This window comes from Mustela erminea, chromosome 7 (genome assembly GCF_009829155.1).
Source record: "Mustela erminea isolate mMusErm1 chromosome 7, mMusErm1.Pri, whole genome shotgun sequence".
Lineage (NCBI taxonomy): Eukaryota > Metazoa > Chordata > Mammalia > Carnivora > Mustelidae > Mustela > Mustela erminea.
This window is the reverse complement of record NC_045620.1, coordinates 29,564,518-29,585,839: the sequence shown is the minus strand read 5'-3', so window position 1 is coordinate 29,585,839 and position 21,322 is coordinate 29,564,518. Positions and strand designations below refer to the sequence as shown.

At 39.8% G+C, this 21,322-nt stretch overlaps 1 protein-coding gene across 3 annotated transcripts in view; it reads right to left on the bottom strand.

Moving 5' to 3' along the window:
- ATRN (attractin) overlaps positions 1-21,322 on the bottom strand; it is a 148,365-nt gene that overhangs the window by 80,942 nt on the left and 46,101 nt on the right. For all 3 annotated transcript variants that reach the window (XM_032351276.1, XM_032351274.1, XM_032351275.1), the window contains exons 4-8: positions 20,307-20,435; positions 15,345-15,550; positions 14,096-14,264; positions 1,875-1,965; positions 712-955 (exon numbers count right to left, since the gene is read on the bottom strand). In XM_032351276.1, the coding sequence (XP_032207167.1) occupies positions 712-955; positions 1,875-1,965; positions 14,096-14,264; positions 15,345-15,550; positions 20,307-20,435 (839 nt within the window). The remainder of the gene's footprint in view (positions 1-711; positions 956-1,874; positions 1,966-14,095; positions 14,265-15,344; positions 15,551-20,306; positions 20,436-21,322) is intronic.

The window sequence follows — 21,322 nt, the reverse complement described above, 5'->3', positions numbered from 1 at the left end:
GCTCCTCCTTCTCTAGTACTTAAAATGACCAACTAGTTTAAAATAAGAGATTTCAGCAAGCTTGATATGTATAAATTTCTTTAATCTTTTTGTTTTTAAAGGAAGGCCATCTAAAACTTGTAACAAAGCCAGGTGGCCAAACATCAATCTGTTAAATGTTCTGTTGTTCTACTATATCATGTTGGAAAATAATTACATTAAATTTAAAAGAGTCGGATTTCCCTCAATTGAACACTTAATACCCCGCAACCTTCAGTGACCAATACGCAGATGTGCTTTATGGACCTACTTTCCCAAACTATCAGTTACAGGTGGTGCTCCCATACCACCACAACAGATATAATAAAATTTAACCAACGGAAAGATTACACATTAAGGGGAAACCACAGTCCATTAAACCAATCTCTAAAGGGTCATCTAATTTTTTTTCTTCAGAATATTGGTTGTTCCAAACCACTTATATTTAATTATTTTCAACACCGAAAGCATTTAGTGTCATCTTTGGCTCCTCACCAAACTGATGACAAGGAACACAGATGACATAATAGCAGCAATAATCTGAATTTTACTGGGAACACAGCCACATTAACTGTATTTCAAGATAAAGAACTAGGGTCAAAGTTAGGTGGAATCTTGTTCAACCGTCATAATAATAAGGGTAGAGATTTTTAATTTGACATTCCAAAAAGAACCACTGGAAAAAATACCTACCCAAGTCATATTCCTGTACATTGCTTATATATCCATAGAGAGGGCAATGACCAAAGATGACCAGCATGACCACTCGGCCAGTTTTCAATTTGACGATGTGTGCCGAGTGCCCGACCACTGCATACTGCTCCTTGGCTTTCGGGGTCAACAACACCCATGACTCATTATGAATATGGAACACTCTCAACTCATTGGTCACGTTCCCTGTTGAATCAATTTTTCCTCCATACATGTAAATTTTATCCTAGGGGAAAAAATGCAAACAAAATTCTAAAAAAAAAACCATCAAAAGCATCAAATCCGAGAAAGAAAAGAAGTTCAAAACCTCATTGTTATTCTTAGCTGAAGAAGTACTAGTGAAATGCACCTTTTCGTGAATTATTAGGAAAGGAATGAAAGGAACAACATAAAATAAAACATCATATCCTGTATGTCCAACACTTCGCCACTGTTCTTGAACTTCCTCATAGGAGATCTCTTATGGTATAAAATGGCTTGGAAAAATAAAGTTGAAGAGTTCCCTCATCCTCCCATAAGCCACAAAAACAAGGAAATGAAAGTGATTATTCAGTTATATTGCAATGTGGCTATTCTTGGCTAAACTTCCTAATTAACATGAAAGCTAACCGACACTGTATTAATTTTTAGCCATTTAGTACAACAACTGGAATATCCCAGTACAACTTGAATCCATTAAAATCTCTCACGTTAAACTGGTTTCAACTTTAATTTCCACTTACAACTTGGCCAATTATATACACCGCCCCCCCCCCCAAAAAACCCAGAAAGATTCCCCCTAACTAAAAACCAAAACTGAAGTCGAAATGAGAGAGACAGAGAAGAGAATGGCGGTTGCTAGGGGCTGGAGGCGAGGAGGGGTGTAGGAAGTTATTATTTCACAGGCTCAGTGGTGTAGTTTTATAAGATGAAGAGTCACAGAGCTGGATGGTGGTGATAGTTACACATTAGGGATGTCTTTAACAACACTGAACTGTACACTTAAAAATGGTTAAGACAGTAAATTTTATATTATGTGTATTTTACCACAGCAAAGAAGATTAGCAACAAAACCGCAACACTATGTAGCTTTTTGATTACATGATATAATAAGGCAAGTGTGGAAGATCAGAATTTCTAGCTTGTACAGAGGGGAGACACCTTACCTTGTATAATGCTAAAGAATGGCCGTATCTGACAACCACGTTGTTCACCGAACGATTCAGGGTAAGCCACTCCCTAGAAGCAAGGTCATACCTACAAAACAAACAGATTATATTTTTACCCAAATGACAAAGCAGAGTATCTTATGCTCTTCTACTTGTGATAATCATGCAGTTTGGAGATGCTCATTAAATATGCCATGCCCGTGAGGAACCTCTCCAAACAAACCAACCTAACAGCTGAGTCCGCAAGGCAAGTCAGAACTTGAGAAGGGGGGCTGTGCTGCACAACCTGGGGACAAGGGAAAACAAAGCTACTCGAAGTTTCTAACACTTCCTGAAAACCTCTTCTACACACAGTCTAAATCACTTGCAAGTTGCGTTACACAGAAGGGGCATTTACTGCTGTAACTTCTCTTTCATTTAGTCATGTGAAATTGAAGACAGGTACTGAAAAAGGAATGATGATTAAGTAAAAGAAAATTCCTAACTTCTCCTTTTCTTTATCTAACTGATTTTTTTTTTTAAAGATTTTATTTATTTGACAGAGAGAGAGATCACAAGTAGGCAAAGAGGCAGGCGGGGGTGGGGGAAGCAGGCTCCCTCCTGAGCAGAGAGCCTGATGTGGGGCTTGATCCCAGGACCCTGAGACCATGACCTGAGCCAAAGGCAGAGGCTTAACCCACTGAGCCACCCAAGCACTCCTAACTGATTTTTTTAAAGTCATATTTTCAAGAAAACTAGGCTATCATGGCATTAAACATTAAGTTAACATCATTCCAGACATTTTTCCATGTATATATAACAAATAGAATACATTGACAATATAAATTTATACAAAGGGGATCATCCTCTAGATACTTTTAATAAACAGTGTTAATTTTATATAATTTAATAGAAAAGAGAAATCAAAGGGAAACCAATGCTATTATTCTACTCTAAATGTTATTTTTTCTAAGTTTTCCTGAATAATCCAAGTTTGTTTTATCATGAAAAACATTATTATGTGAACAAGAAGATATAAGAAAGTCTTATTATCAACATAATAAGCAAAAAAGAATACAAATAAATGTCCATCAATAGAAAATGGATTAATAAATTGTGGTATATCTATCTAATAGAATTATAGAGTGAAAAATAAATACACCTGAACACCTTCTCAACATAAAAGTCTCAAAACAATGGTAAGCTAAAAAAATCAAACTGCAGAATACTGTTTCTTTAATGACTAAAAACAGTTAATTTATTAATTCTATATATTGTTCATATATACTAAAAGTGTAAAGATATGTATATGAACAAACACCAAAAAATCTGGACATTGGTTATCTTTAAGATTGGGGTGGGACATGCAGGGGTCTTTAATTATATTAGCAATGTCTTATTTCCAAACTTAGGTGGTATATGCATTAGTATTCATTATTATTCTCTGAACCTTTCCTTTTGACTTAAAGATTTCATGCATGATCTAAAACAAAATGGCGACATTTACTGAATATGAATGCTACATTAATACCAGCTATGATTTGATGTATTATTTCAATATTCCACATTTTTTAAAACACATGAATAATTACTTAGAAGTTGGATTCACTTTAATTTTTAAGTTACATACAAAATTAAGTTAATTTTGGACAGAATCCATTAACTTCCAGCCTTGAAAGTTGAAAACTTTAGCACTCACATTTCCTCTCATTTCTTCTCCCAATTTTTGTCAAATAATTTTTACACTGTCCAGGTTTGCATACTCACATCCCACTCGATAACTGTGATTTCATACTTCTTTAGTACCAGGCCTTTCTTTTAGGTGAAGCAATCTCCTCACCATCCTCTTACCACAACTTCTCCTTGAGTCTTTAATTCTTACTTGGCCAGATTTTGTTGCCAAGTGGTTATTTTCTAGAGGAGCTCCTATGTGCTCCTTTCCCTAAATTCTCTGGTGTTTAAGAATATCTGCTTGCTCACTTTAGAGCTGAATGACATCTTGGCTGGGTATAATATCTTGGGTCATCCTTTCTTGCTGTCAGAACTTTGCAGATGCTGTTCCCTTGAAATAATACTGGTAGTGAATGCTGCGATGGAGAAACCCAAGGCCATTCTGATTTTTCCTGTTTCTCTGTGGTCTGTTTTTCTGTTTGGGAGCCTGAAGAACTCTGTCACTCCCATTCTCTCTCCTCCTCCCTTTCTCTCCCTCCCTTCTTCTCTCTCTCTCACTACCTTTGAAAGTCACAATATTATATTTTACTTAGGTAGAAATAACTAAAATCCAAACAGGCTAATGTCTTTACAAAATGGGCTACGTAGCACTATAATACTTTTATGGACCTCTGGCTGTGGAATGGCTCTCCTGAGGACTAGCATGGCTTCTGAAAACACATAATACACCTAATGGTCAAGCCAGAGGCCAGTCTCTGTAAAGTTGAAAGAGAGAAAAGAAACAGAGGGAGCCCAAATCTCTAGATGACTTAATCTCCCTCTCTTTCAAGTGACACAGAGGGTGCTCAATCTGTTTCTTAATGCATTTTGCTCCTCCTAGTCAATGACAGTTTAGCTCAAGAGCTTGTCAGAGACACTAAGGCACTGGCAGGTTCAATAACCCGGCACAGATGAACTGCCAAAAGATCTTACATAACAGGTTGTGACTCTTTTCACAACCCAGAGAAGCAAACACAAGTTAAGATAAATATTGATGCAATAAAACATAAGAAATTGTTCAGAATACTGAACAACTAGTTCTAAGACGTGGACAAGCAGATAAGCAAAGACAAACTTCAGGAATTCAGTAACAGGTGTCTTCCAGAGCTGCAGCCATCTCTCTCTCACACACCTCTTTGCTGGTCGGTCTCATGATGACCATGATGACACAGGGCACACACTCCACGACCCACAATGGCCTGGTATTCCAATCACAGTGTCTGACCATCTAAGACCACAGTGAAGGCTCTCTGCAGATTGACTGTGACCCCAGCCAGAGGAGGCACAGAACTCCCTGAGGCTTCCCACCCAAGAATCTGTCCTTTATGCCAAAAGTTCAATAACTTGATCAAATCCGGTCTTGTTGTGGAACAGCTATATACTTTTCCTGAAACCTCTTGTGCTATTTCAATCCATCTGTCCTATTTGTTTGGTTCTTTTCTTCAGTGACAGCAACTACCTTTATATTGGATGTCCAGTCTTCTGTGTGTCTTTGCTTTCTAATTATTTCAATCAGTATTCGCTGGAATGTCTATAAAGCTGTCAGTGATTCGATTTTCATTCCAGTTTCTGCTATATGTAATTTATTTACATTTCCTTGGATGTATAATCTTCCATTTCATTGCATTATTATCATTTTTGTGTCTATTTTTTTTAATTTGAATTCTCATTAAGGTGATGTGCAGCATCAAGCAGTTGGAAGCAATCTCTCTCTTATTTTTCCTCTATGATCAGTTGTCGGCATTTACATGCTGTTTCCTTCCTCTTTATTTTCCCATCATAGGATATTTGTGTTAACTACAATGTTATTTCTTTCGTCATGCTTGTGGTTAGATACTGCTCTCCAGACATCTGCAAAGCGTGGATGATTTCTTAATTCTTTTTCTGCAATGTCTAAGAAAACTTTAGCCTTCTATCCTAGCTGTAGTGTGAGAGCTGATATTTTATGTTCTAACCACTGTTCTGAAATCTGAGGATGTACTGGGGCTCAGATGGAGGAGCATACAGTCTATTAGAATAAATCACCCAGACTCTGCTCTCCTTGGAGTGTCCTGGGTCAAGGCATAGCCCAAATTAGAAGCGACCCTGACTTTTGGGCAGAGAGAGGTTTTTCCCTCTTTTCACCCAGTGCTGCCCAGCAACAATGTCTTCTACTCTTCAATTAAGAGAGTGAAATAACAATGATCCCCACTCAGTTTGCATCTTTCAGATTTGTGTTAGACTGGTGTAAGACTGGTGTAAGAGCTCTCAGAATCTCAGCCATATGATTTCTGCGGGGCAAAAAAGGGGTCAGTTGTATGGTTCCTATGAGTCTGTTTTAAAGTTTACTGGATTAGGTGATACTCCTTCCTCGTTTGGTTACTTGCTGCTCAATCTTTGTTTTAATTTTTTTTTTTTTTTTTTTTTAAAGAGAGAGAGAGTCTGAGTGGGGTGGGGAGGGGCAGAGAGAGAGAGAGAGAATCTTATGCAGGCTCCACACTCAACATAGAGCCCAATGTGTGGCTCGATCCCACAACCCTGAGATCATGACCTGAGCTGAAATCAAGAGTTGGATGATTAACCAACTAAGCCACCCAGGTGCCTCCTTACTTTTTCTTTTTAGACATTTTTTTAAAACACTTTTTTGCTTAAAGGGAGGAAATTCAGTGATGAAGTTTCAATTGAAAATCATAATCCAGGATGCCTGGGTGGCTCAGTGGGTTGAAGCCTGTGCCTTCGGCTCTGGTCATGATCCTGGGGTCCTGGGATCAAGCCCCGCATTGGGCTCTCTGCTGAGCGGGGAGCCTCCTTCCTCCTCTCTCTCTCTCTGCCTGACTCTCTGCCTCCTTGTGATCTGTCTGTCAAATGAACAGATAAAAATCTTTATAAAAAGAAAATTTTAAGCCAGAAGACCAGGATCATTTGTCTAAGAAGACTCTTGGGTGACATAAAATGGGGACTGCTTTTTTTTTTTTTTTTTTTTAAAGATTTTATTTATTTATTTGACAGAGAGAGATCACAAGTAGACAGAGAGGCAGGCAGAGAGAGAGAGAGGGAAGCAGGCTCCCTGCTGAGCAGAGAGCCCGATGTGGGACTCGATCCCAGGACCCTGAGATCATGACCTGAGCCGAAGGCAGCGGCTTAACCCACTGAGCCACCCAGGCGCCCCGGGGACTGCTTTTTAATGCAACTTAAAAGTTTTGGGTTAACAGGGTTGTGGAAAAAACAGTAAGCTCAACTGCTGAAATATGTTTGCGTAAGAATATAAATGATGATAAAATTTATAATCTCAGTTCCAGAAATAGTTCCTCTAAAAGGAATCACTGTGTTTTTACTTTGCATGAGTTAGTAAAAATTTATTTGAAACTATATGAATTGTTTACATGAAACACGTAAAGTTGTAAAAATCATGTTTTGACCAAGTACAAGCAGAAAAAATATTACAAACAAATGTGGCCTGTGAGGTGTACCAGTCACATAAAAGCAAGAGATAACATTAATATTTCCAGGAACAAGTATGTGTGAAGGAAATAAATAATTCATTTACTCTCTTATTCCCCTGATAAACACTTATTTGAGCACATTCTATGAGCTGAGCTCTGAGCTAAGTGAGCAAACAAGCTCTCTAACCTCAGAGAACATATAGTGGAAAAGGCAAAAAATGAGCAAATGCAACAAGGGGCATACACAACATTAAAAATGATGCCCACTGCTCTAAAGGAAATGAGAACAAAGAAAAAGAACAGGGAGAACCTGCCAGAACTGGATGATCAGAGAAGATCTCTTAAGGTACAGTTAACTGAGATCTAACAGGTGAGAAGAAAACAGCCCTGTGCTACAACACCAGAGGAGTCTGGACCAAAGGGAGGGGTAAGCACAAAGACCTTTAGAGTAAGGACACACATAGAGAGTATTAGGTAAAGCTAGAAGGTTGAGGAGGCAGGAGTCTGGGAAGGTGAGCGGAGTCAGATCAGGTAGGCCCATTAGGTCCAATAGGAAAAGCCAATGATGGGTTTTAAGAAAATAGTAAATGATACAAGTCACACTTTTTAAAAAATCACCCCAGTTGATATTTTAAAAATGGATTAAAAGGGATGCATGGAGGGGCACCTGAGTGGCTCAGCTGAGTGTCTGCCTTTGGCTCAGATCATAATCCCAGGGTCCTGGGATCAAGCCCCACATCCAGCTCCCTGCTTGGTGGGGAGCCTGCTTCTCCCTCTCCTGTTCCCCCTAACAGTGTGCACCTTCTTTCTCTCTCTCTCTAATAAAATCTTTTTAAAAAGGGGAGGTGCATAGAAACACACAGACTGCTAGGAATCTACTGCTGAAGTCTAGGTGAGCAATAATGGCAGGCTGGTCGCAGAGGGAAAGGAATGAATATGACATGTATCCGGTGGGCTTGACGAGATTAGCATATGAGGAGGTGAAGGAGAGGATCAAAATCACTCCCAGATTTTTTTTGCTTTGAGAGAAGATGATGCCAAATACAAGTGTAAAAATCACATAAATGGTAGAATACTTGACTCTCATAATATCTGTACAATAGCCAAAGGGACAAGCACTTTCACACCTTTAATTTTACCTTACTTCTCAGGGTGGTGGCAGGAGAAGTAGTGAAAAGTGGTTAGAGTGAGGAGAGATTTTTTAAAAGGTCAAGCTAACAAGACCTCCAAGACCTGCTGACATTCTGTAGCAGACAGCCACCGGGGTGGTGATCCTCATGAACTCCGCTTCTGGGTATTCATACCCATATATAATACCCTCCCCTCAAGTGTGAGCAGGGTCTATGACTTGCTTCTAATCAAAGTGAACATGGCAAAGATGATGAGATGTCATTTCCATAACATCTGTCCTGCCAGGAGACTCAGTCTAGAAAGAGACTCTTCTGGTGACCTAATGAAGCAAGCAGCCACACTAGGGAAGTCAAAGTGATAAGGAAATGTGGGCAGCCTTCAGGAGTTAAGGGCAACCTCTACTTGACAGCCAGCAAGAAGTTGGGGCCCTCAAGGAAATGGATTATGCCAAAAACTCTAGTGAGCTTGGAAGTAGACTCTTCCCCAGTTGAACCTCTAGATGAGAACACAGGCCAGGTGACACCCTGACTGAAGAGCACCCAGTTAAGACATGCCCAGACTCCTGACCAGCAGAAACTATGAGGGAATAAATGTATGCTGTCTTGAGCTGCTAGGTTTGTGGTCATTTGTTATGCAGCAAGGGATAGCTAATCTACGCACTGATATGGCGAGTGAAAAAACAAGAAGTCAAGGATGGCTCCAATGTTGGGATTAAGCAAACAGAAGTATGAAATAATCATTAACTGAGATAGGGACATCTGGGGCAAGTACTGGCCTGGAGGAAAGATCAGTTTTGGAAGCAGAGAGTTCAAGATACCTCTTAGAGAGGCAAAAGATTGAGATGTGAAATAAAGAAATGGCAATATGGGTTCAGGTGAAAAGTCTAGGATGCAGACATAAATCTGGGAATCATGAACATAGAGGCCAAGATATTACATGAGATCACCAGAGAGCGAATATAAACTCTCACAGAAGAGGACCAAGAGCTGAGCCCGGGGACACATCATCATTCAGAAGTCAGTGGAACCAGAGGAACCAGATAAAGAGGCTGAGAAAGTAATAAGCAGTTGGAACAAAGAGAATACAGAAACCTGGGAGCCAACTGAAGAAAGTGTTTAGAAGTGAAGGGAGGGGGTGCCTTGGTGGCTCAGTCGATTGAGCATCCACCCCTTGATTTCAGCTCAGGACATGATCTCAGGTTCCTGGGATCAAGTCCTGCATCAGGTTCTGCACTCAGTGGAGAGTTGGCTTGGGGATTCTCTCCCTCCCCCTACTCCTCCCTCACCGCACTTAAGTGTGCACTTGAGTGCACACTCAAGCAAGCGCATGCTCTCTCTCAAATGAATAAATAAATCTTTTTTAAAAAAAGGAAAAGTAAAGGAGGGACTAATTATATCAAATGTTGGTATAAGATCAAGTATGACAAGGACTAAGAATTGAAATTTTAAAGTTCAGCTCCTTGGTCACATTAGCCACATTTCAAGCTCAGTGACCACATGTGGCTAGTGACATGAAAGTACCCACTGGACAGTGCTGATGCACAGGAACAGAAGGCAGGATAAATGAGCACAGATATAGGTAACAGCTAAATATGGTGGTGGGAGTTTGTGTTAAGTCCTCTTCAGATAACAGCTCCCCTTCAAAATAGAAACAGCAAGCAAGGCCAATAGCTGAAAATGAAAACAGGAGAAAATGTGGTAGGAATTTGAAGAATGAAAAGAAATATGGTGGCTGAGCAGGAAAATGAGAGCAAGACTGAGACAAAACCAGTGGATCGTGAACCCCTGTGGGAGCCAAGGATTGCTGGAGGTCACCCAAATTCTTGCATGTACATGGATGTCTTCTGCCAAATTTGGACAATTCTCAGCCATTATTTCTTCAAATACTTTTTCAGACACTCTCTCTTGCTCCTCTCCTTCCAGGACTCCTCCAGTGACAGAAATGTTAAAATTTTTTGTTATGGTCCCCAGATCTCTGAAGTTCTGTTCATTTTTTTAAGCATTCTATTTTATCTCTGGTTCAGATTGAGGATTTTATATTTTATTATTCTATCTTCAAGTTCACTCTTTCTTCTGTCCTCTCCATTCTGCTGCCGACCCTATCCAGTGACATATTTGTTGTGGTTACTGTATTTTTCAGTTCTAAAATTTCCATCTGATTCTTCCTTACATCTTCTCTTTCTTTAATGAGGCTCCATTATTCATTTCAAGTAGGTCTATAATTGCACACAGAGGCATTTTTATAATGGCTGCTTTAAAATCTTGTCAGATAATTCTAATATCTATGTCATCTTGCTGTCAGCATCTCAACTGCCTTTTTTTCCCTCAAGTTAAGATTTTCCCAGCTCCTCACATGAGAAATGATCTTCAATTGAAATCTGAACATTTTGGGTATCATGGCCGGAGACTGGATTTAATTTAAATCTACCGTTATAGCAGGCCTCCTCTGACACCCCAGTAGGGAAGGGGGAAGGCCAACTCATTCCAGCTGTTACTGCCAGGTGGGGCAGAATCCAGGCTCCCTACAGGGGCTCCACTGATATCACAGGGGTGGGGGAGGCCTCATTACTGCCTGGTGGAGAAGAAAGTCCCAGTTCCCTAACTGGCTTTCAGAGATTAAGACTGTAGGCAAATAACATGCAAAACAAAAACCAAAAGGCTAAACATTAACTAGGTTACATTAACGCTAGATTGCTGAGAAAGTCCCAGCTCCCTAATCGGCCTTTTCTAACACTGGCAGCTGGAGAGTGGTTGGAGTACCTCACCAGATCCTGGCAAGTGAAAATCTAGACTCTATACTTGGACTTTGCTGACAGCAATGAAGGCAAGGCCACAGTTCTTTCTGTAGTGTTTGGCTATAGTAGAGCAGTTATTTGTGTCTAAAAGTTTTCTGTCTTGCTAAGCTGCCCCCTTCCTAGTCCTTTGGCTAGAGAGAATAGACGGGCTTGTTCTTGGGGATTTTTTGGCTTGTGCCTACTGGTATTTCCAGATTGCTGCTTTTTCCAACCACAAATCTGAGATACATGAGACAAAAAGAAAACCCCTGGAATTTGCCGTTACCTCTTTCCCTGGGTCCCGAGGTCTCTAGCCAGACTGCCTTCTTTCTACCTTTTAGAGTTTTCCCATGTTTGCATTACATATAATCCAGGATTTTTAGCTGTACTTACCATAAAGAATAGGGGAAAGTGACCTTCATTTCTTTGTGACTTTTAATAATTTCCTTTTTCATATTCTATTACTAAAGGAGAATTGGGGCACCTGGGTGGCTTAATCTGTTAAATATTTGACTCTTGGTTTCAGCTCATGTCATGATCTTGGGGTCGTGAGGTTGAGCCCCATATCAGGCTCCGCACTTAGTAGGGAGTCTGCTTCTCTCCCTCTCCCTTTGCGCCTCGCCCTGCTCATGTGTTTGTGTGCACCCATGCTCTCCCTCTAAAATAAAGAAATAAATCTTTAAAAAAAAAAAAAAAGAAAGAAAGAAAGGAGTATCTTATTTACTTTGTGTTTCTCCTGGGTTTGTCTTCAATTCTGAAATCATTTTAAAATTCTTTTTCCATTCATCTGTTGAAGACATCTTGGCTCTTTCCACAGTTTGGCGACCATGGCCATTGCTGCTATGAACACTGGGGTACAGATGGCCCTTCTTTTCACAACATCTGTATCTTTGGGGTAAATACCCAGTAGTGCAATTGCAAGGTCATAGGTAGCTCTACTTATAATTTCTTAAGGAATCTCCACGTTGTTTTCCAAAGTGGCTGCACCAACTTGCATTCCCACCAACAGTGTAAGAGGGTTCCCCTTTCTCCACATCCTCTCTAACACTTGTTGTTTACTGTCTTCTTAATTTTGGCCATTCTAACTGGTGTAAGGTAGTCTCTCAATGTGGTTTTGATTTGAATCTCCCTGATGGCTAATAATGATGAACATTTTTTCATGAGTCTGTTAGCCATTTGTATGTCTTCTTTGGAGAAGTGTCTGTTCATATCTTCTGCCCATTTTTTGACATGATTATCTGTTTTTTGAGTGTTGAGTTTGAGGAGTTGTTTATAGAGGATATGGTCCATATATACAATGGAGTATTATACCTCCATCTGAAAGGACGAATACCCAACTTTTATACTGACACAGACAGGACTGGAGGAGATTATGCTGAATGAAATAAGTCAAGCAGAGTCAATTATCATATGGTTTCAATTACTTGTGGAGCTTAAGGGATAACACGGAGGACATTAGAAGAAGGAAAGGAAAAGTGAATTGGGGGAAATCAGAGGGGAGATGAGCCGTGAGAGACTGTGGACTCTTGAGAAACAAACTGAGGGTTTCAGAGGGGTGGGGATGGGAGGTTAAGTAAGCCTGGTGGAAGGTATTAAGGAGGGTACATATTGCACGGAGCACTGGGTGTGGTGCATAAACAATGAATCTTAGAACACTGAAAAGATAAAATTAAATTTAAAAAAATTCTTTCCTAACTTCTACCATGTCATTTCTGGATTTTTCTACTTCTGATTCTATTGTTCTTTCATGTCTTGCATCATTTTCTTCCTGTATTTTAGCTTGCTTGGGAACAGTAAGTTCTCACTTTCATCAGTTTTGTGAGTGTATTTTTCTACTATCCTTTCATGTACAGTGGTGGGTTATTCTACCAGGTAGTCTCTTTTTCCTTTCTATGTTACTTTAACTTTTAATTTTCTATGTCATTAAAACTTGATACTTATCTGTTGCTCAATTTTAAGTGAAACTACTTTTTTCTGAACTTCTACAGGAGAGGCCTGGGGGGTTAGGACCATCTTCCTAATTTCTCAGCTCTCTAGTTTACTCTTCTATTGTCAACAGTGTGGTGTTCAAAAGACAGCAGCTTACTTGTTGAGATATCTGGCTCTGTCCCTCCCTGACTGTTACCTGAACACTCTTAATTTTTCCTCTATGGTCCCTATTCTCTTCAATTTGAATTTTATTCCCAGCAGTTTCTTCTTGGTGTGGAAATTTCTCTCATGAAGAGACTAGCTAGTTCATTTGGGGAGCTAAAAAGGCATAAACTGCTCTAGCCCCTTCAGACCCTACTACAGATCCCTTGTGCTTACCCCCTACCAAAATATACAAATCTTTCCAGTTCCAACTGCCATTCTCAAAAGCAACTTCTTCTAGGTATGCTGGAGCCTATCAGTTGGCCACCTGCTCTCCTTTGCTTACTCCTGCTCAGATTCTAATACCACAAAGGCTTTGTAGCTGTCAATAGTTAGCCCCCCTCATCTGTGCAGACACCTTCTGACCAAGTTTTGCTTTGGTTTGTTTTGTTTTCTGACCAAGTTTTGTTTTGTTACCCATGTGTTTTTTTCATTTTGCTATGCTAGTTATCTATATGCTTTAATGACTACTTGAGATTCAGAAACTATGCCTTTACTGCCATAGTTCCAGAATCCCTTACAGAACAGATTCTGGTTTTTTACAATATTCATTAATAAAAAATGCCTAGAAAAAATGTCCAGGGTACAAAATTGGCATGAGTACATGTTCATAAATTTCTCCCTAAAATCAATCTTCATAACTAACTTCATAACTCCACTGTGATAACATATATTCTCCCTTCAAAATAAGTAACATAGGACCAGCAAACTCTGGGTCGAGTGTTAGACCATGGCATAATTTTCTCTAGCAAACTATAAATTCAAACCATCTGACCTACAAAAATGCTAATTAAATTTATAGGTAAAGTAACCCCCAATTTATATAGAGCCTAAGGTAAAATTTAAGAGATAGTACCTAGAAAAGATTTATTATTGCTTATTATAACAATGCATTCCTTATACCTCCCAACTTCAAAAACTAAGAACATGTCAAAAAAATTCTGGAACAGTACTACTAAAATACTAACAGGGAGTTTCCTCTGGTAATGGAATCACTGACGATTTCATTTATCTCTAAATTTTCAAAATGGGAAACTAGTAAGCTTCTTACAAAAATGTTTAAAACAACTTACGCTAGAACCATGTTGTAATCTGAGTGGTTGAACATATATCCTCCAACAACCCACATTATATTTCCATTGACCACAGCTTTGTGAGAGGCCCTGGGAAGCTTTAGGTTAGAATATTCCTCTCGAGTCCAAAATGACTGGTTAGCTGGCACAGGAATCGAACATCCGGGACCTAATAAAATAGAATAAATTAGCTTCACAAAATGCAGCTTTAAAATTACTGCATTTCAAGTTTTAATCATATAAATGTAACAACTATCTAAAGAATACTTAGTTGTTCCTTTAGCATCAAAATGTCAGACAAAGCCCTTTAATTCATTCTTTCAATTCACTCAAAGCTGGTGACCAAGGGTCATCTCCAGTATAATTCAAAATCATGTACTTTCTCATGATGACTTGACCACAGTCAGGTTAGGATTTTTTAGTAATGAAATACTTGCTTCAGCAGCTCTCAGAGGAAAGAGTAGACAAAGAAATTATTGATTCAAATGAAAAAACTTTAGGGTTAACAGGTAAAGAAAGACTAGTCCTGGGAGTAATAATACAACCCATCCAATTCCTGGAAAATCAAGAAACTCCATTCTTGGGGGCTGTGCCTCCTGCTGCTACCTTTCCACAGAGATAGGTACTCAAACACTTCAATTCCTTAGCTCATTGATTTCGGCCCAAGCACATAAGCGAGAGCATTTAAACAAACACATTTCCTTTCAAAATAAAAGTACTCTGAAGAAAAGATGCATGTATAAAGAAAAACACGAAATCAGTAACAGGTGTTATCACACAAACCTTAAAGAATTTGCTAAAGCTTCTCTGATAACCTCTCTATCTGCAGGTAATTCCACTTGCTGTTTTAGAATGATATTGTATAATCGACCCCAATTTTTTCTGAATTTATTGAAAGTTTCTGAGAGATACTATCTGAGAGATACTATCACTGATAGTTCTTGTCCCACCTCCTAGGCTTGGTTCTCTGCTGTATTTTCTTGAGGTTGAGACCAAGTCCTCCAATTTTCATGAATGAATTGCGAAGAATGTTGAAACCCCTCCATAATTCTAAAGAGACTACAACCATACATCTATGAAATTGAAAGATTTTTAAGAATCTGAATAACAAAACGCAAAGACTTCAATGCTCCCTGATACCTCATTAACATAAGTGGAATATGTGCAAGGAATGAGGTCAATGTATAATTTACTCAACTAGGAAGATGCTGTAAAAGGGAAGAAAAACCAAGAGAAAAGTAACCCCTACCCTGCCACTCGGGGAAGCAGGAGCATCCTCTGACATCGCTTGAATTGCAAACGCCTCGATAAGGAAAACCACAGTCATGGACACAGTGAGGAATATCGCATGCTTCCCCTTTCCAGTTTTCCGAACATTCACATTGGACAGTGTTGCTGCTATTACTGCTCTTACATTCTCCTCGGCCTGAGCAGTTGTTCGGACACATGTCAAAACTATAAAAACAGTGGGGGAGAATGAAATCAACACAGAGCAACACTTCAATTAATTTAGCAGAATTTTTACCTACACAAGGTTTAAGACTCTCATGGGCTCTCCAGTTCATCCACAAGCATAATGGCGGCACTTACCAGTTGGCCTAAGTAGGGTCAGTCAACCCTGCATAGCTAGGACAGGTAATGAAATCAAATCCAACCCTGCTGGATTCTCACAGGGCAAGGCAAGTTAAAAACTTAAAGGGAGAAGAAATTCTTGCAAAATGTGCAGGCTTAGCTTCTCAAAGGTGGGATGACTATGCTGTTCTTGGTGGCCCCCCTAGTGATGGGCATTAGAAAACTGTCAAATATGGGACATCTGGGTGGCTCAGTGGTTTAAAGCCTCTGCCTTTAGCTCAGGTTATGATCCCAGGGTCCTGGAATATGGAGTCCAGCATCAGACTCCCTGCTCAGTGGGGAGTCTGCTTCTCCCTCGCCCTCTGCCCCTCCTCCTGCTCATGCTTGCTCTGTCTCAGTCTCTCTCTCAAATAAGTAAAATCTAATAATAATAAAAAAAGAAAACTGTCAAATACAAGCTTCCAAGTTTGGAGGAAGGGGATAAAACAAAGGACTAACAATAAATTACCCATCCTCATGGTGTGTATACCTCTGGACAGTTTCTAAAAGTTCAGAAAGTTAAAGATTATTGCCCAGAGTGGTATATTTAAAATTCCTCAATAAGTCATCTACTCATATCAGATGGAAGAAAAGGGAGGACCAGTTTAATTCAACAGTTTAACTATAATGCATCTCATAATAACACAACTTAACATAACTATATTGAGGGGCGCCTGGGTGGCTCAGTGGGTTAGAGCCTCTGTCTTCAGATCAGATCATGATCCCAGGGTCCTGGGATCACCTGGCATTAGGCTCTCTGCTTAGCAGGGAACCTGCTTCCTGTCTCCCCCACTCCTGCTTGCTTCTCTGCCTACTTGTGATCTCTGTCTGTCAAATAAATAAAATCTTAAAAAATAAAAAGGTAACTATATTGAGGAGCACCTGGATGGTTTAGTCAGTTAAGCATCTGCCTTTGGCTCAGGTCATGATCCTGGAGTCCTGCAATCCAGCCCCACATCAGGCTCCCTGCAGTGGGGAGTCTGCTTCTCTCTCTCCCTCTGTCTGCTGCTCCCCCTCCCCCTTCACTCATGCTCTCTCCCTCCCTCAAATAATAATATTTAAAAAGAAAGATAACTGTATTGACAGCACTCTAAGAAGACATAATTCACATTTCAAAGGGGAAAGCAATAATGGAACTATCAGGATACTTTTAAGAATGTAGATTTCTTCTAAGACCTACAAAGAAAACTAAAAAGAAATTTTGTAGCAAAGCTTGATAAAAAATCAGGAATCAATTATTAAAAACAAGCTAATTAATGTTTATACCTGTACCCAAATATCAGTTTATGACATATTTATAATATATTCTATAATTCTGTAAATATTTATAAACAGTATTTTTATAATCTATGTAATTACAATGTAAGAAATATGTATATCTATTTCTCAAGACCCAGTAAGCAGAATAAGTACATAAAGTATTTGGTTAAAAAAGCTGAATGAGGGGCGCCTGGGTGGTTCAGTGGGTTAAAGCCTCTGCCTTCGGCTCAGGTCATGATCCCGGGGTCCTGAGATCCAGCTGGGAGCCTGCTTCTCCCCCCACCCCCTGCCTGCCTCTCTGCCTACTTGTGATCTCTGTCTGTCAAATAAAGGAATAAAATCTTAAAAAAAAAAAAAAAAAAGCTGAATGACATTCTTATCAGCCTCTAGAAAGTGGTATCTACCTTCTCTATAATAATATAAACACAGAAGTAAAGCTTCAATTTCATCTTTTTAAGAAAAAGGCCTTTGTAAGACAATGGTTTATAAAAACTAAACTTTAAATCTCAGATTGGACTTGTTATGGTTAAATGGCTACAATAATCACACTTTGTTTTTACAAAGGGTCTAGGATAAAACTGTAGTAAAGCATTGCCACGATGTGCTCATCCTTATGCCTCACACCAAAAATACGTTAAATTATAATTTCCTACTGACACACTTATTAACCGTATACCAGGGAATGGCATACAACCAAAACTTCATGTTACTGAAAAGAAAAGAGGAGGGAGTAACCCTTAGCACCTACTAAACTAAGGGAGGACAAATATCACAACTTCCCCTGTGCCTCAACTTCTCCACTCCAGTGCCCTCAGGCATTCGTGGACTTCATGTGCCAAAAATTAATTATGATCACTCATTACAGTTACATAAAATCTCAAAACACAAAAATCATTTTTGAATCTCAGAAAAATGAAAGTGGCAGGTAATACATTGAGACATCTGCGCATATGTCTAAATTGGAGTAATGAGAAAACTAGTCTAATTATTTGTGCTTAAAATGTGACTCGGAAATAAGATGAAATGCCAATTTGTGTGAAAATAAAATACAACTATTTTTCTCTTCTTTGAGAAGAAAATTAGGCAACACCAAGTAGCTGTAGGTACTAGTCTCAAGGGTCCCCCAGTTGAGGAAGGTCCAACGGTACGATTCAGTGCAACCTGAGGACACCTAGAAAATGAGTAACAATGTTTTATGTGTCTCCTTCTGGGCATTTTTCTGGGAATAAAGAACATTGTTTAATTTGGCTTTTCAAAGGGTCTAGAAGCCTCAGAATGGTTTAGGGCTCCTTTTTAAAGAAGAGAGATCTTGGAACCAAGAAGCTAGTAAAATTTAGGATAACCTTAACATTCCTTCACTTAATAAATAAATACTAATTCTGGTCTCCAGGAGAGATCAAGGCTTCCCCTACACCAATGAGAGTAAGAAAAACATGCATTTCTTGGGAAGACAGTGACCACAGAGCTAACAGAGCTCTCCAGTGATGGGGCAAAGGGCTTCCGGTGTCAAGGGATATTTGAATTGCCTTCTCTCTAGGGATGCTCCCTCCCTGGAGTTTCTCTTCTTCCCCAAGGCTGCTACTATGAGACTTGGAAGAGCAAAGACTGTACCTAAGAACTTGTAGGGAACCTGGAATGGGGCCTGGATGGATGGCTAGAGCAATGCTCCTCAGAGTGTGGACCATGGACAGGGGGAGGAAGCATCACCCAGGAGCTTAGCAGAAATCTGGATTCTCAGGCTCCAGCTCTGTTGAACTCTGGTCTCTGAAGAAGGGCCAGGGATGCGTGTCTTAACAAGCCCCTCCAGAAGATCCCTGTGCATGTGAAGTTCGAAAAGTACCACCTAAGCCTTTACTCTTCCCTTCAGATCTGAACTTCCTCCCAGAGTGTCCCACTCTCAATGCTGTGACTCTCTAACCTTCCATTCTGAACTGTGCCTCTCCCAGGCCCCTGACTCCACCCTCCCCAGCTAGGGTCACCTAGGGCCCCCTCTGCTTACTCAACCTCATAGCTGTCAGTTCCCTCCTTAAAACTTTCTTTTCTGAGCTTCTGTAACAACACAGCCCACAGGCATTCCTCTACCCCTTAGCTGCCTCTACTGCCTTTCTCCTCACTGTGCACACGCTCCATAAGCCAGTTACTGTCCATGTGCCAGTGATTCCCAGATGACAACCCCTGGCTCTTCTGGGCCCTGGATCTGAATATCAATGTCCTGCTTAGACATCTCACATGTACCCAACCAGACTCATCAGTCTTTCCTCTTTACCCAGCCTTTATGTCTGCCTGGCTCATGAAAAATCAGCTTGCTAGTACTGTGATACACTGGCCAGGCTGCCAAGTCACAAACCTTGGGCACCTGAAAAGCTAAATGAGTGTACCAAGCAAGACAGAGATCAGTCTAAAGAGGTCTGAAAGAATCTGGAGACCCTGAGAAAACAGGCAGATAAAAAATCCAGCATAAAGGTTATATATACATGGAGCTTCCTGCCGCTGCCAGGAGTTGGCAAACTTATTCTGTAAAAAAAATCACATAGCAGGGGCGCCTGGGTGGCTCAGTGGGTTAAAGCCTCTGCCTTTGGCTCAGGTCATGATCCCAGAGTCCTAGGATCAAGCCCCACATCAGGCTCTCTGCTCAGCAGGGAGCCTGCTTCCCTTCCTCTCTCTCTGCCTACCTCTCTGCCTACTTGTGATCTCTGTCAAATAAATGAATAAAAAAAAATTTTTTTTAAGTTAAAAAAACAAACAAACACAGTATCTTGGGCTCCTTGCGCCGCAGACACTCTCTATTACAGAGCCCTTGCTTAGGGAGCTTTAAAGACTTAGGAAAACAAACATTTCTTAAGAGTAAAATAAGAAAAGACAAAAGTCAGCCTCTCTCCTATCATGACAAATTCCCAAAGCTGTCTAGGTCTGTTTGTCTACACTTCCTCTGTAATCTCAGCTAAGTCCTCATCAGTGGGCCAACAACTGAGCACATAAGAATGACTAATATCTGTTAAACTACACTTAGCAAGAAGCCCCAGTGTTTTCATCCAGCAGCAGAAAAATGCCCCTCTTTTCCAGAAGAAGCTCAAAGGCAAGACCTGGGTTGCAACTGTGGTCCCAGATCTTTTTGACAATGTATTTCACAGCTTCCCACCAGTTTCCTCCATTATAGAATGAGTGAAAAACACAGTGCCATATTTCACTGAGTTTTTAAAAGAACTTTAGACGAGAAAATCCACGCATACCGCTTAGTGCAATGTCTGGCACACCGTCAGCCCTCGATACATGTTAGTTGTTATTACTGTTAAATACAGTGTCTGAATAAAATCACAACGATTAGACTTAAATATCTTACTTGTAAGTGATATTAAATCCAGTCAAATTATAAGCAGCATCACTAAAAAAATGCAGCAGGGCATAACCTGATGTGGTAACCACCTCAGGGACAGTCTCGTTGCCATCTCTCTCCGGGACGATGAGGCCACTGAAACGAAAACACATTTCTTACAAAGGGAAGCATGGTCACCAGGCACATCACATGGCGGCACACAAATTCAAACCTGGAATTCATCTTAGAATTTTTTTAAAAACACTTTGAGGAAGAGGGGCAAATTCTTGTGGTAAACACATACTGCCACCCGAACAGTCTGGATCCAGTTCTGAACCCTCTGAGGAACAGATCTGAATCTTTCACCAGGTCCTCCTTTATCCTGGCTTATATTTCTAATAAGATTTGCAATCAATGGCCCTATTCTACTTTTATTTTCTTTTTGGTATATAAAACTATTTCTAATTCCTCTTCAAAAAACTCAGTAAACCTTCAAAATCACAGTATGATTTTCACCCCTGGCTCTTCTGGGCCCTGGAACTCATCAACTTTATGAGTTGATGAATGTCAAATATAAACTACTGGAAAGTATGAAGAGTAAAATTATAAATGAACTTGATAAACACCCACAATCTTTTTTTTTAATATTTGTATTGCTTTATTTGTCAGAATCACAATCTTAACACTATTATTCTGATGTACTTTGCCTAATCAATACCATATAACATCTTATATTCTATTTTATAAGTAATACATCATAAGCAATCCCCCTCTCATTCAGAGTCCAACACACAAGATATTTGCTGGGTATCTAGAGAGCATTTGCTGGGTATCTTGATAATTAAAAATTATCAAGTCAAAGGGTCTAAAGGATGGCTTTAAACCTCTTGATCCATAAAACCAACTTGCTTTCCAGAAGCAATATGTCAACTTGAAATCTCATCAATATGAGAATGGAAAGGTCCAGCCTACCTCACTTGCCAATAGGAAGGATTACCAGTCCTATATTAGCTTTGGTAATTTAATAAGTAAAAAGTAATTGT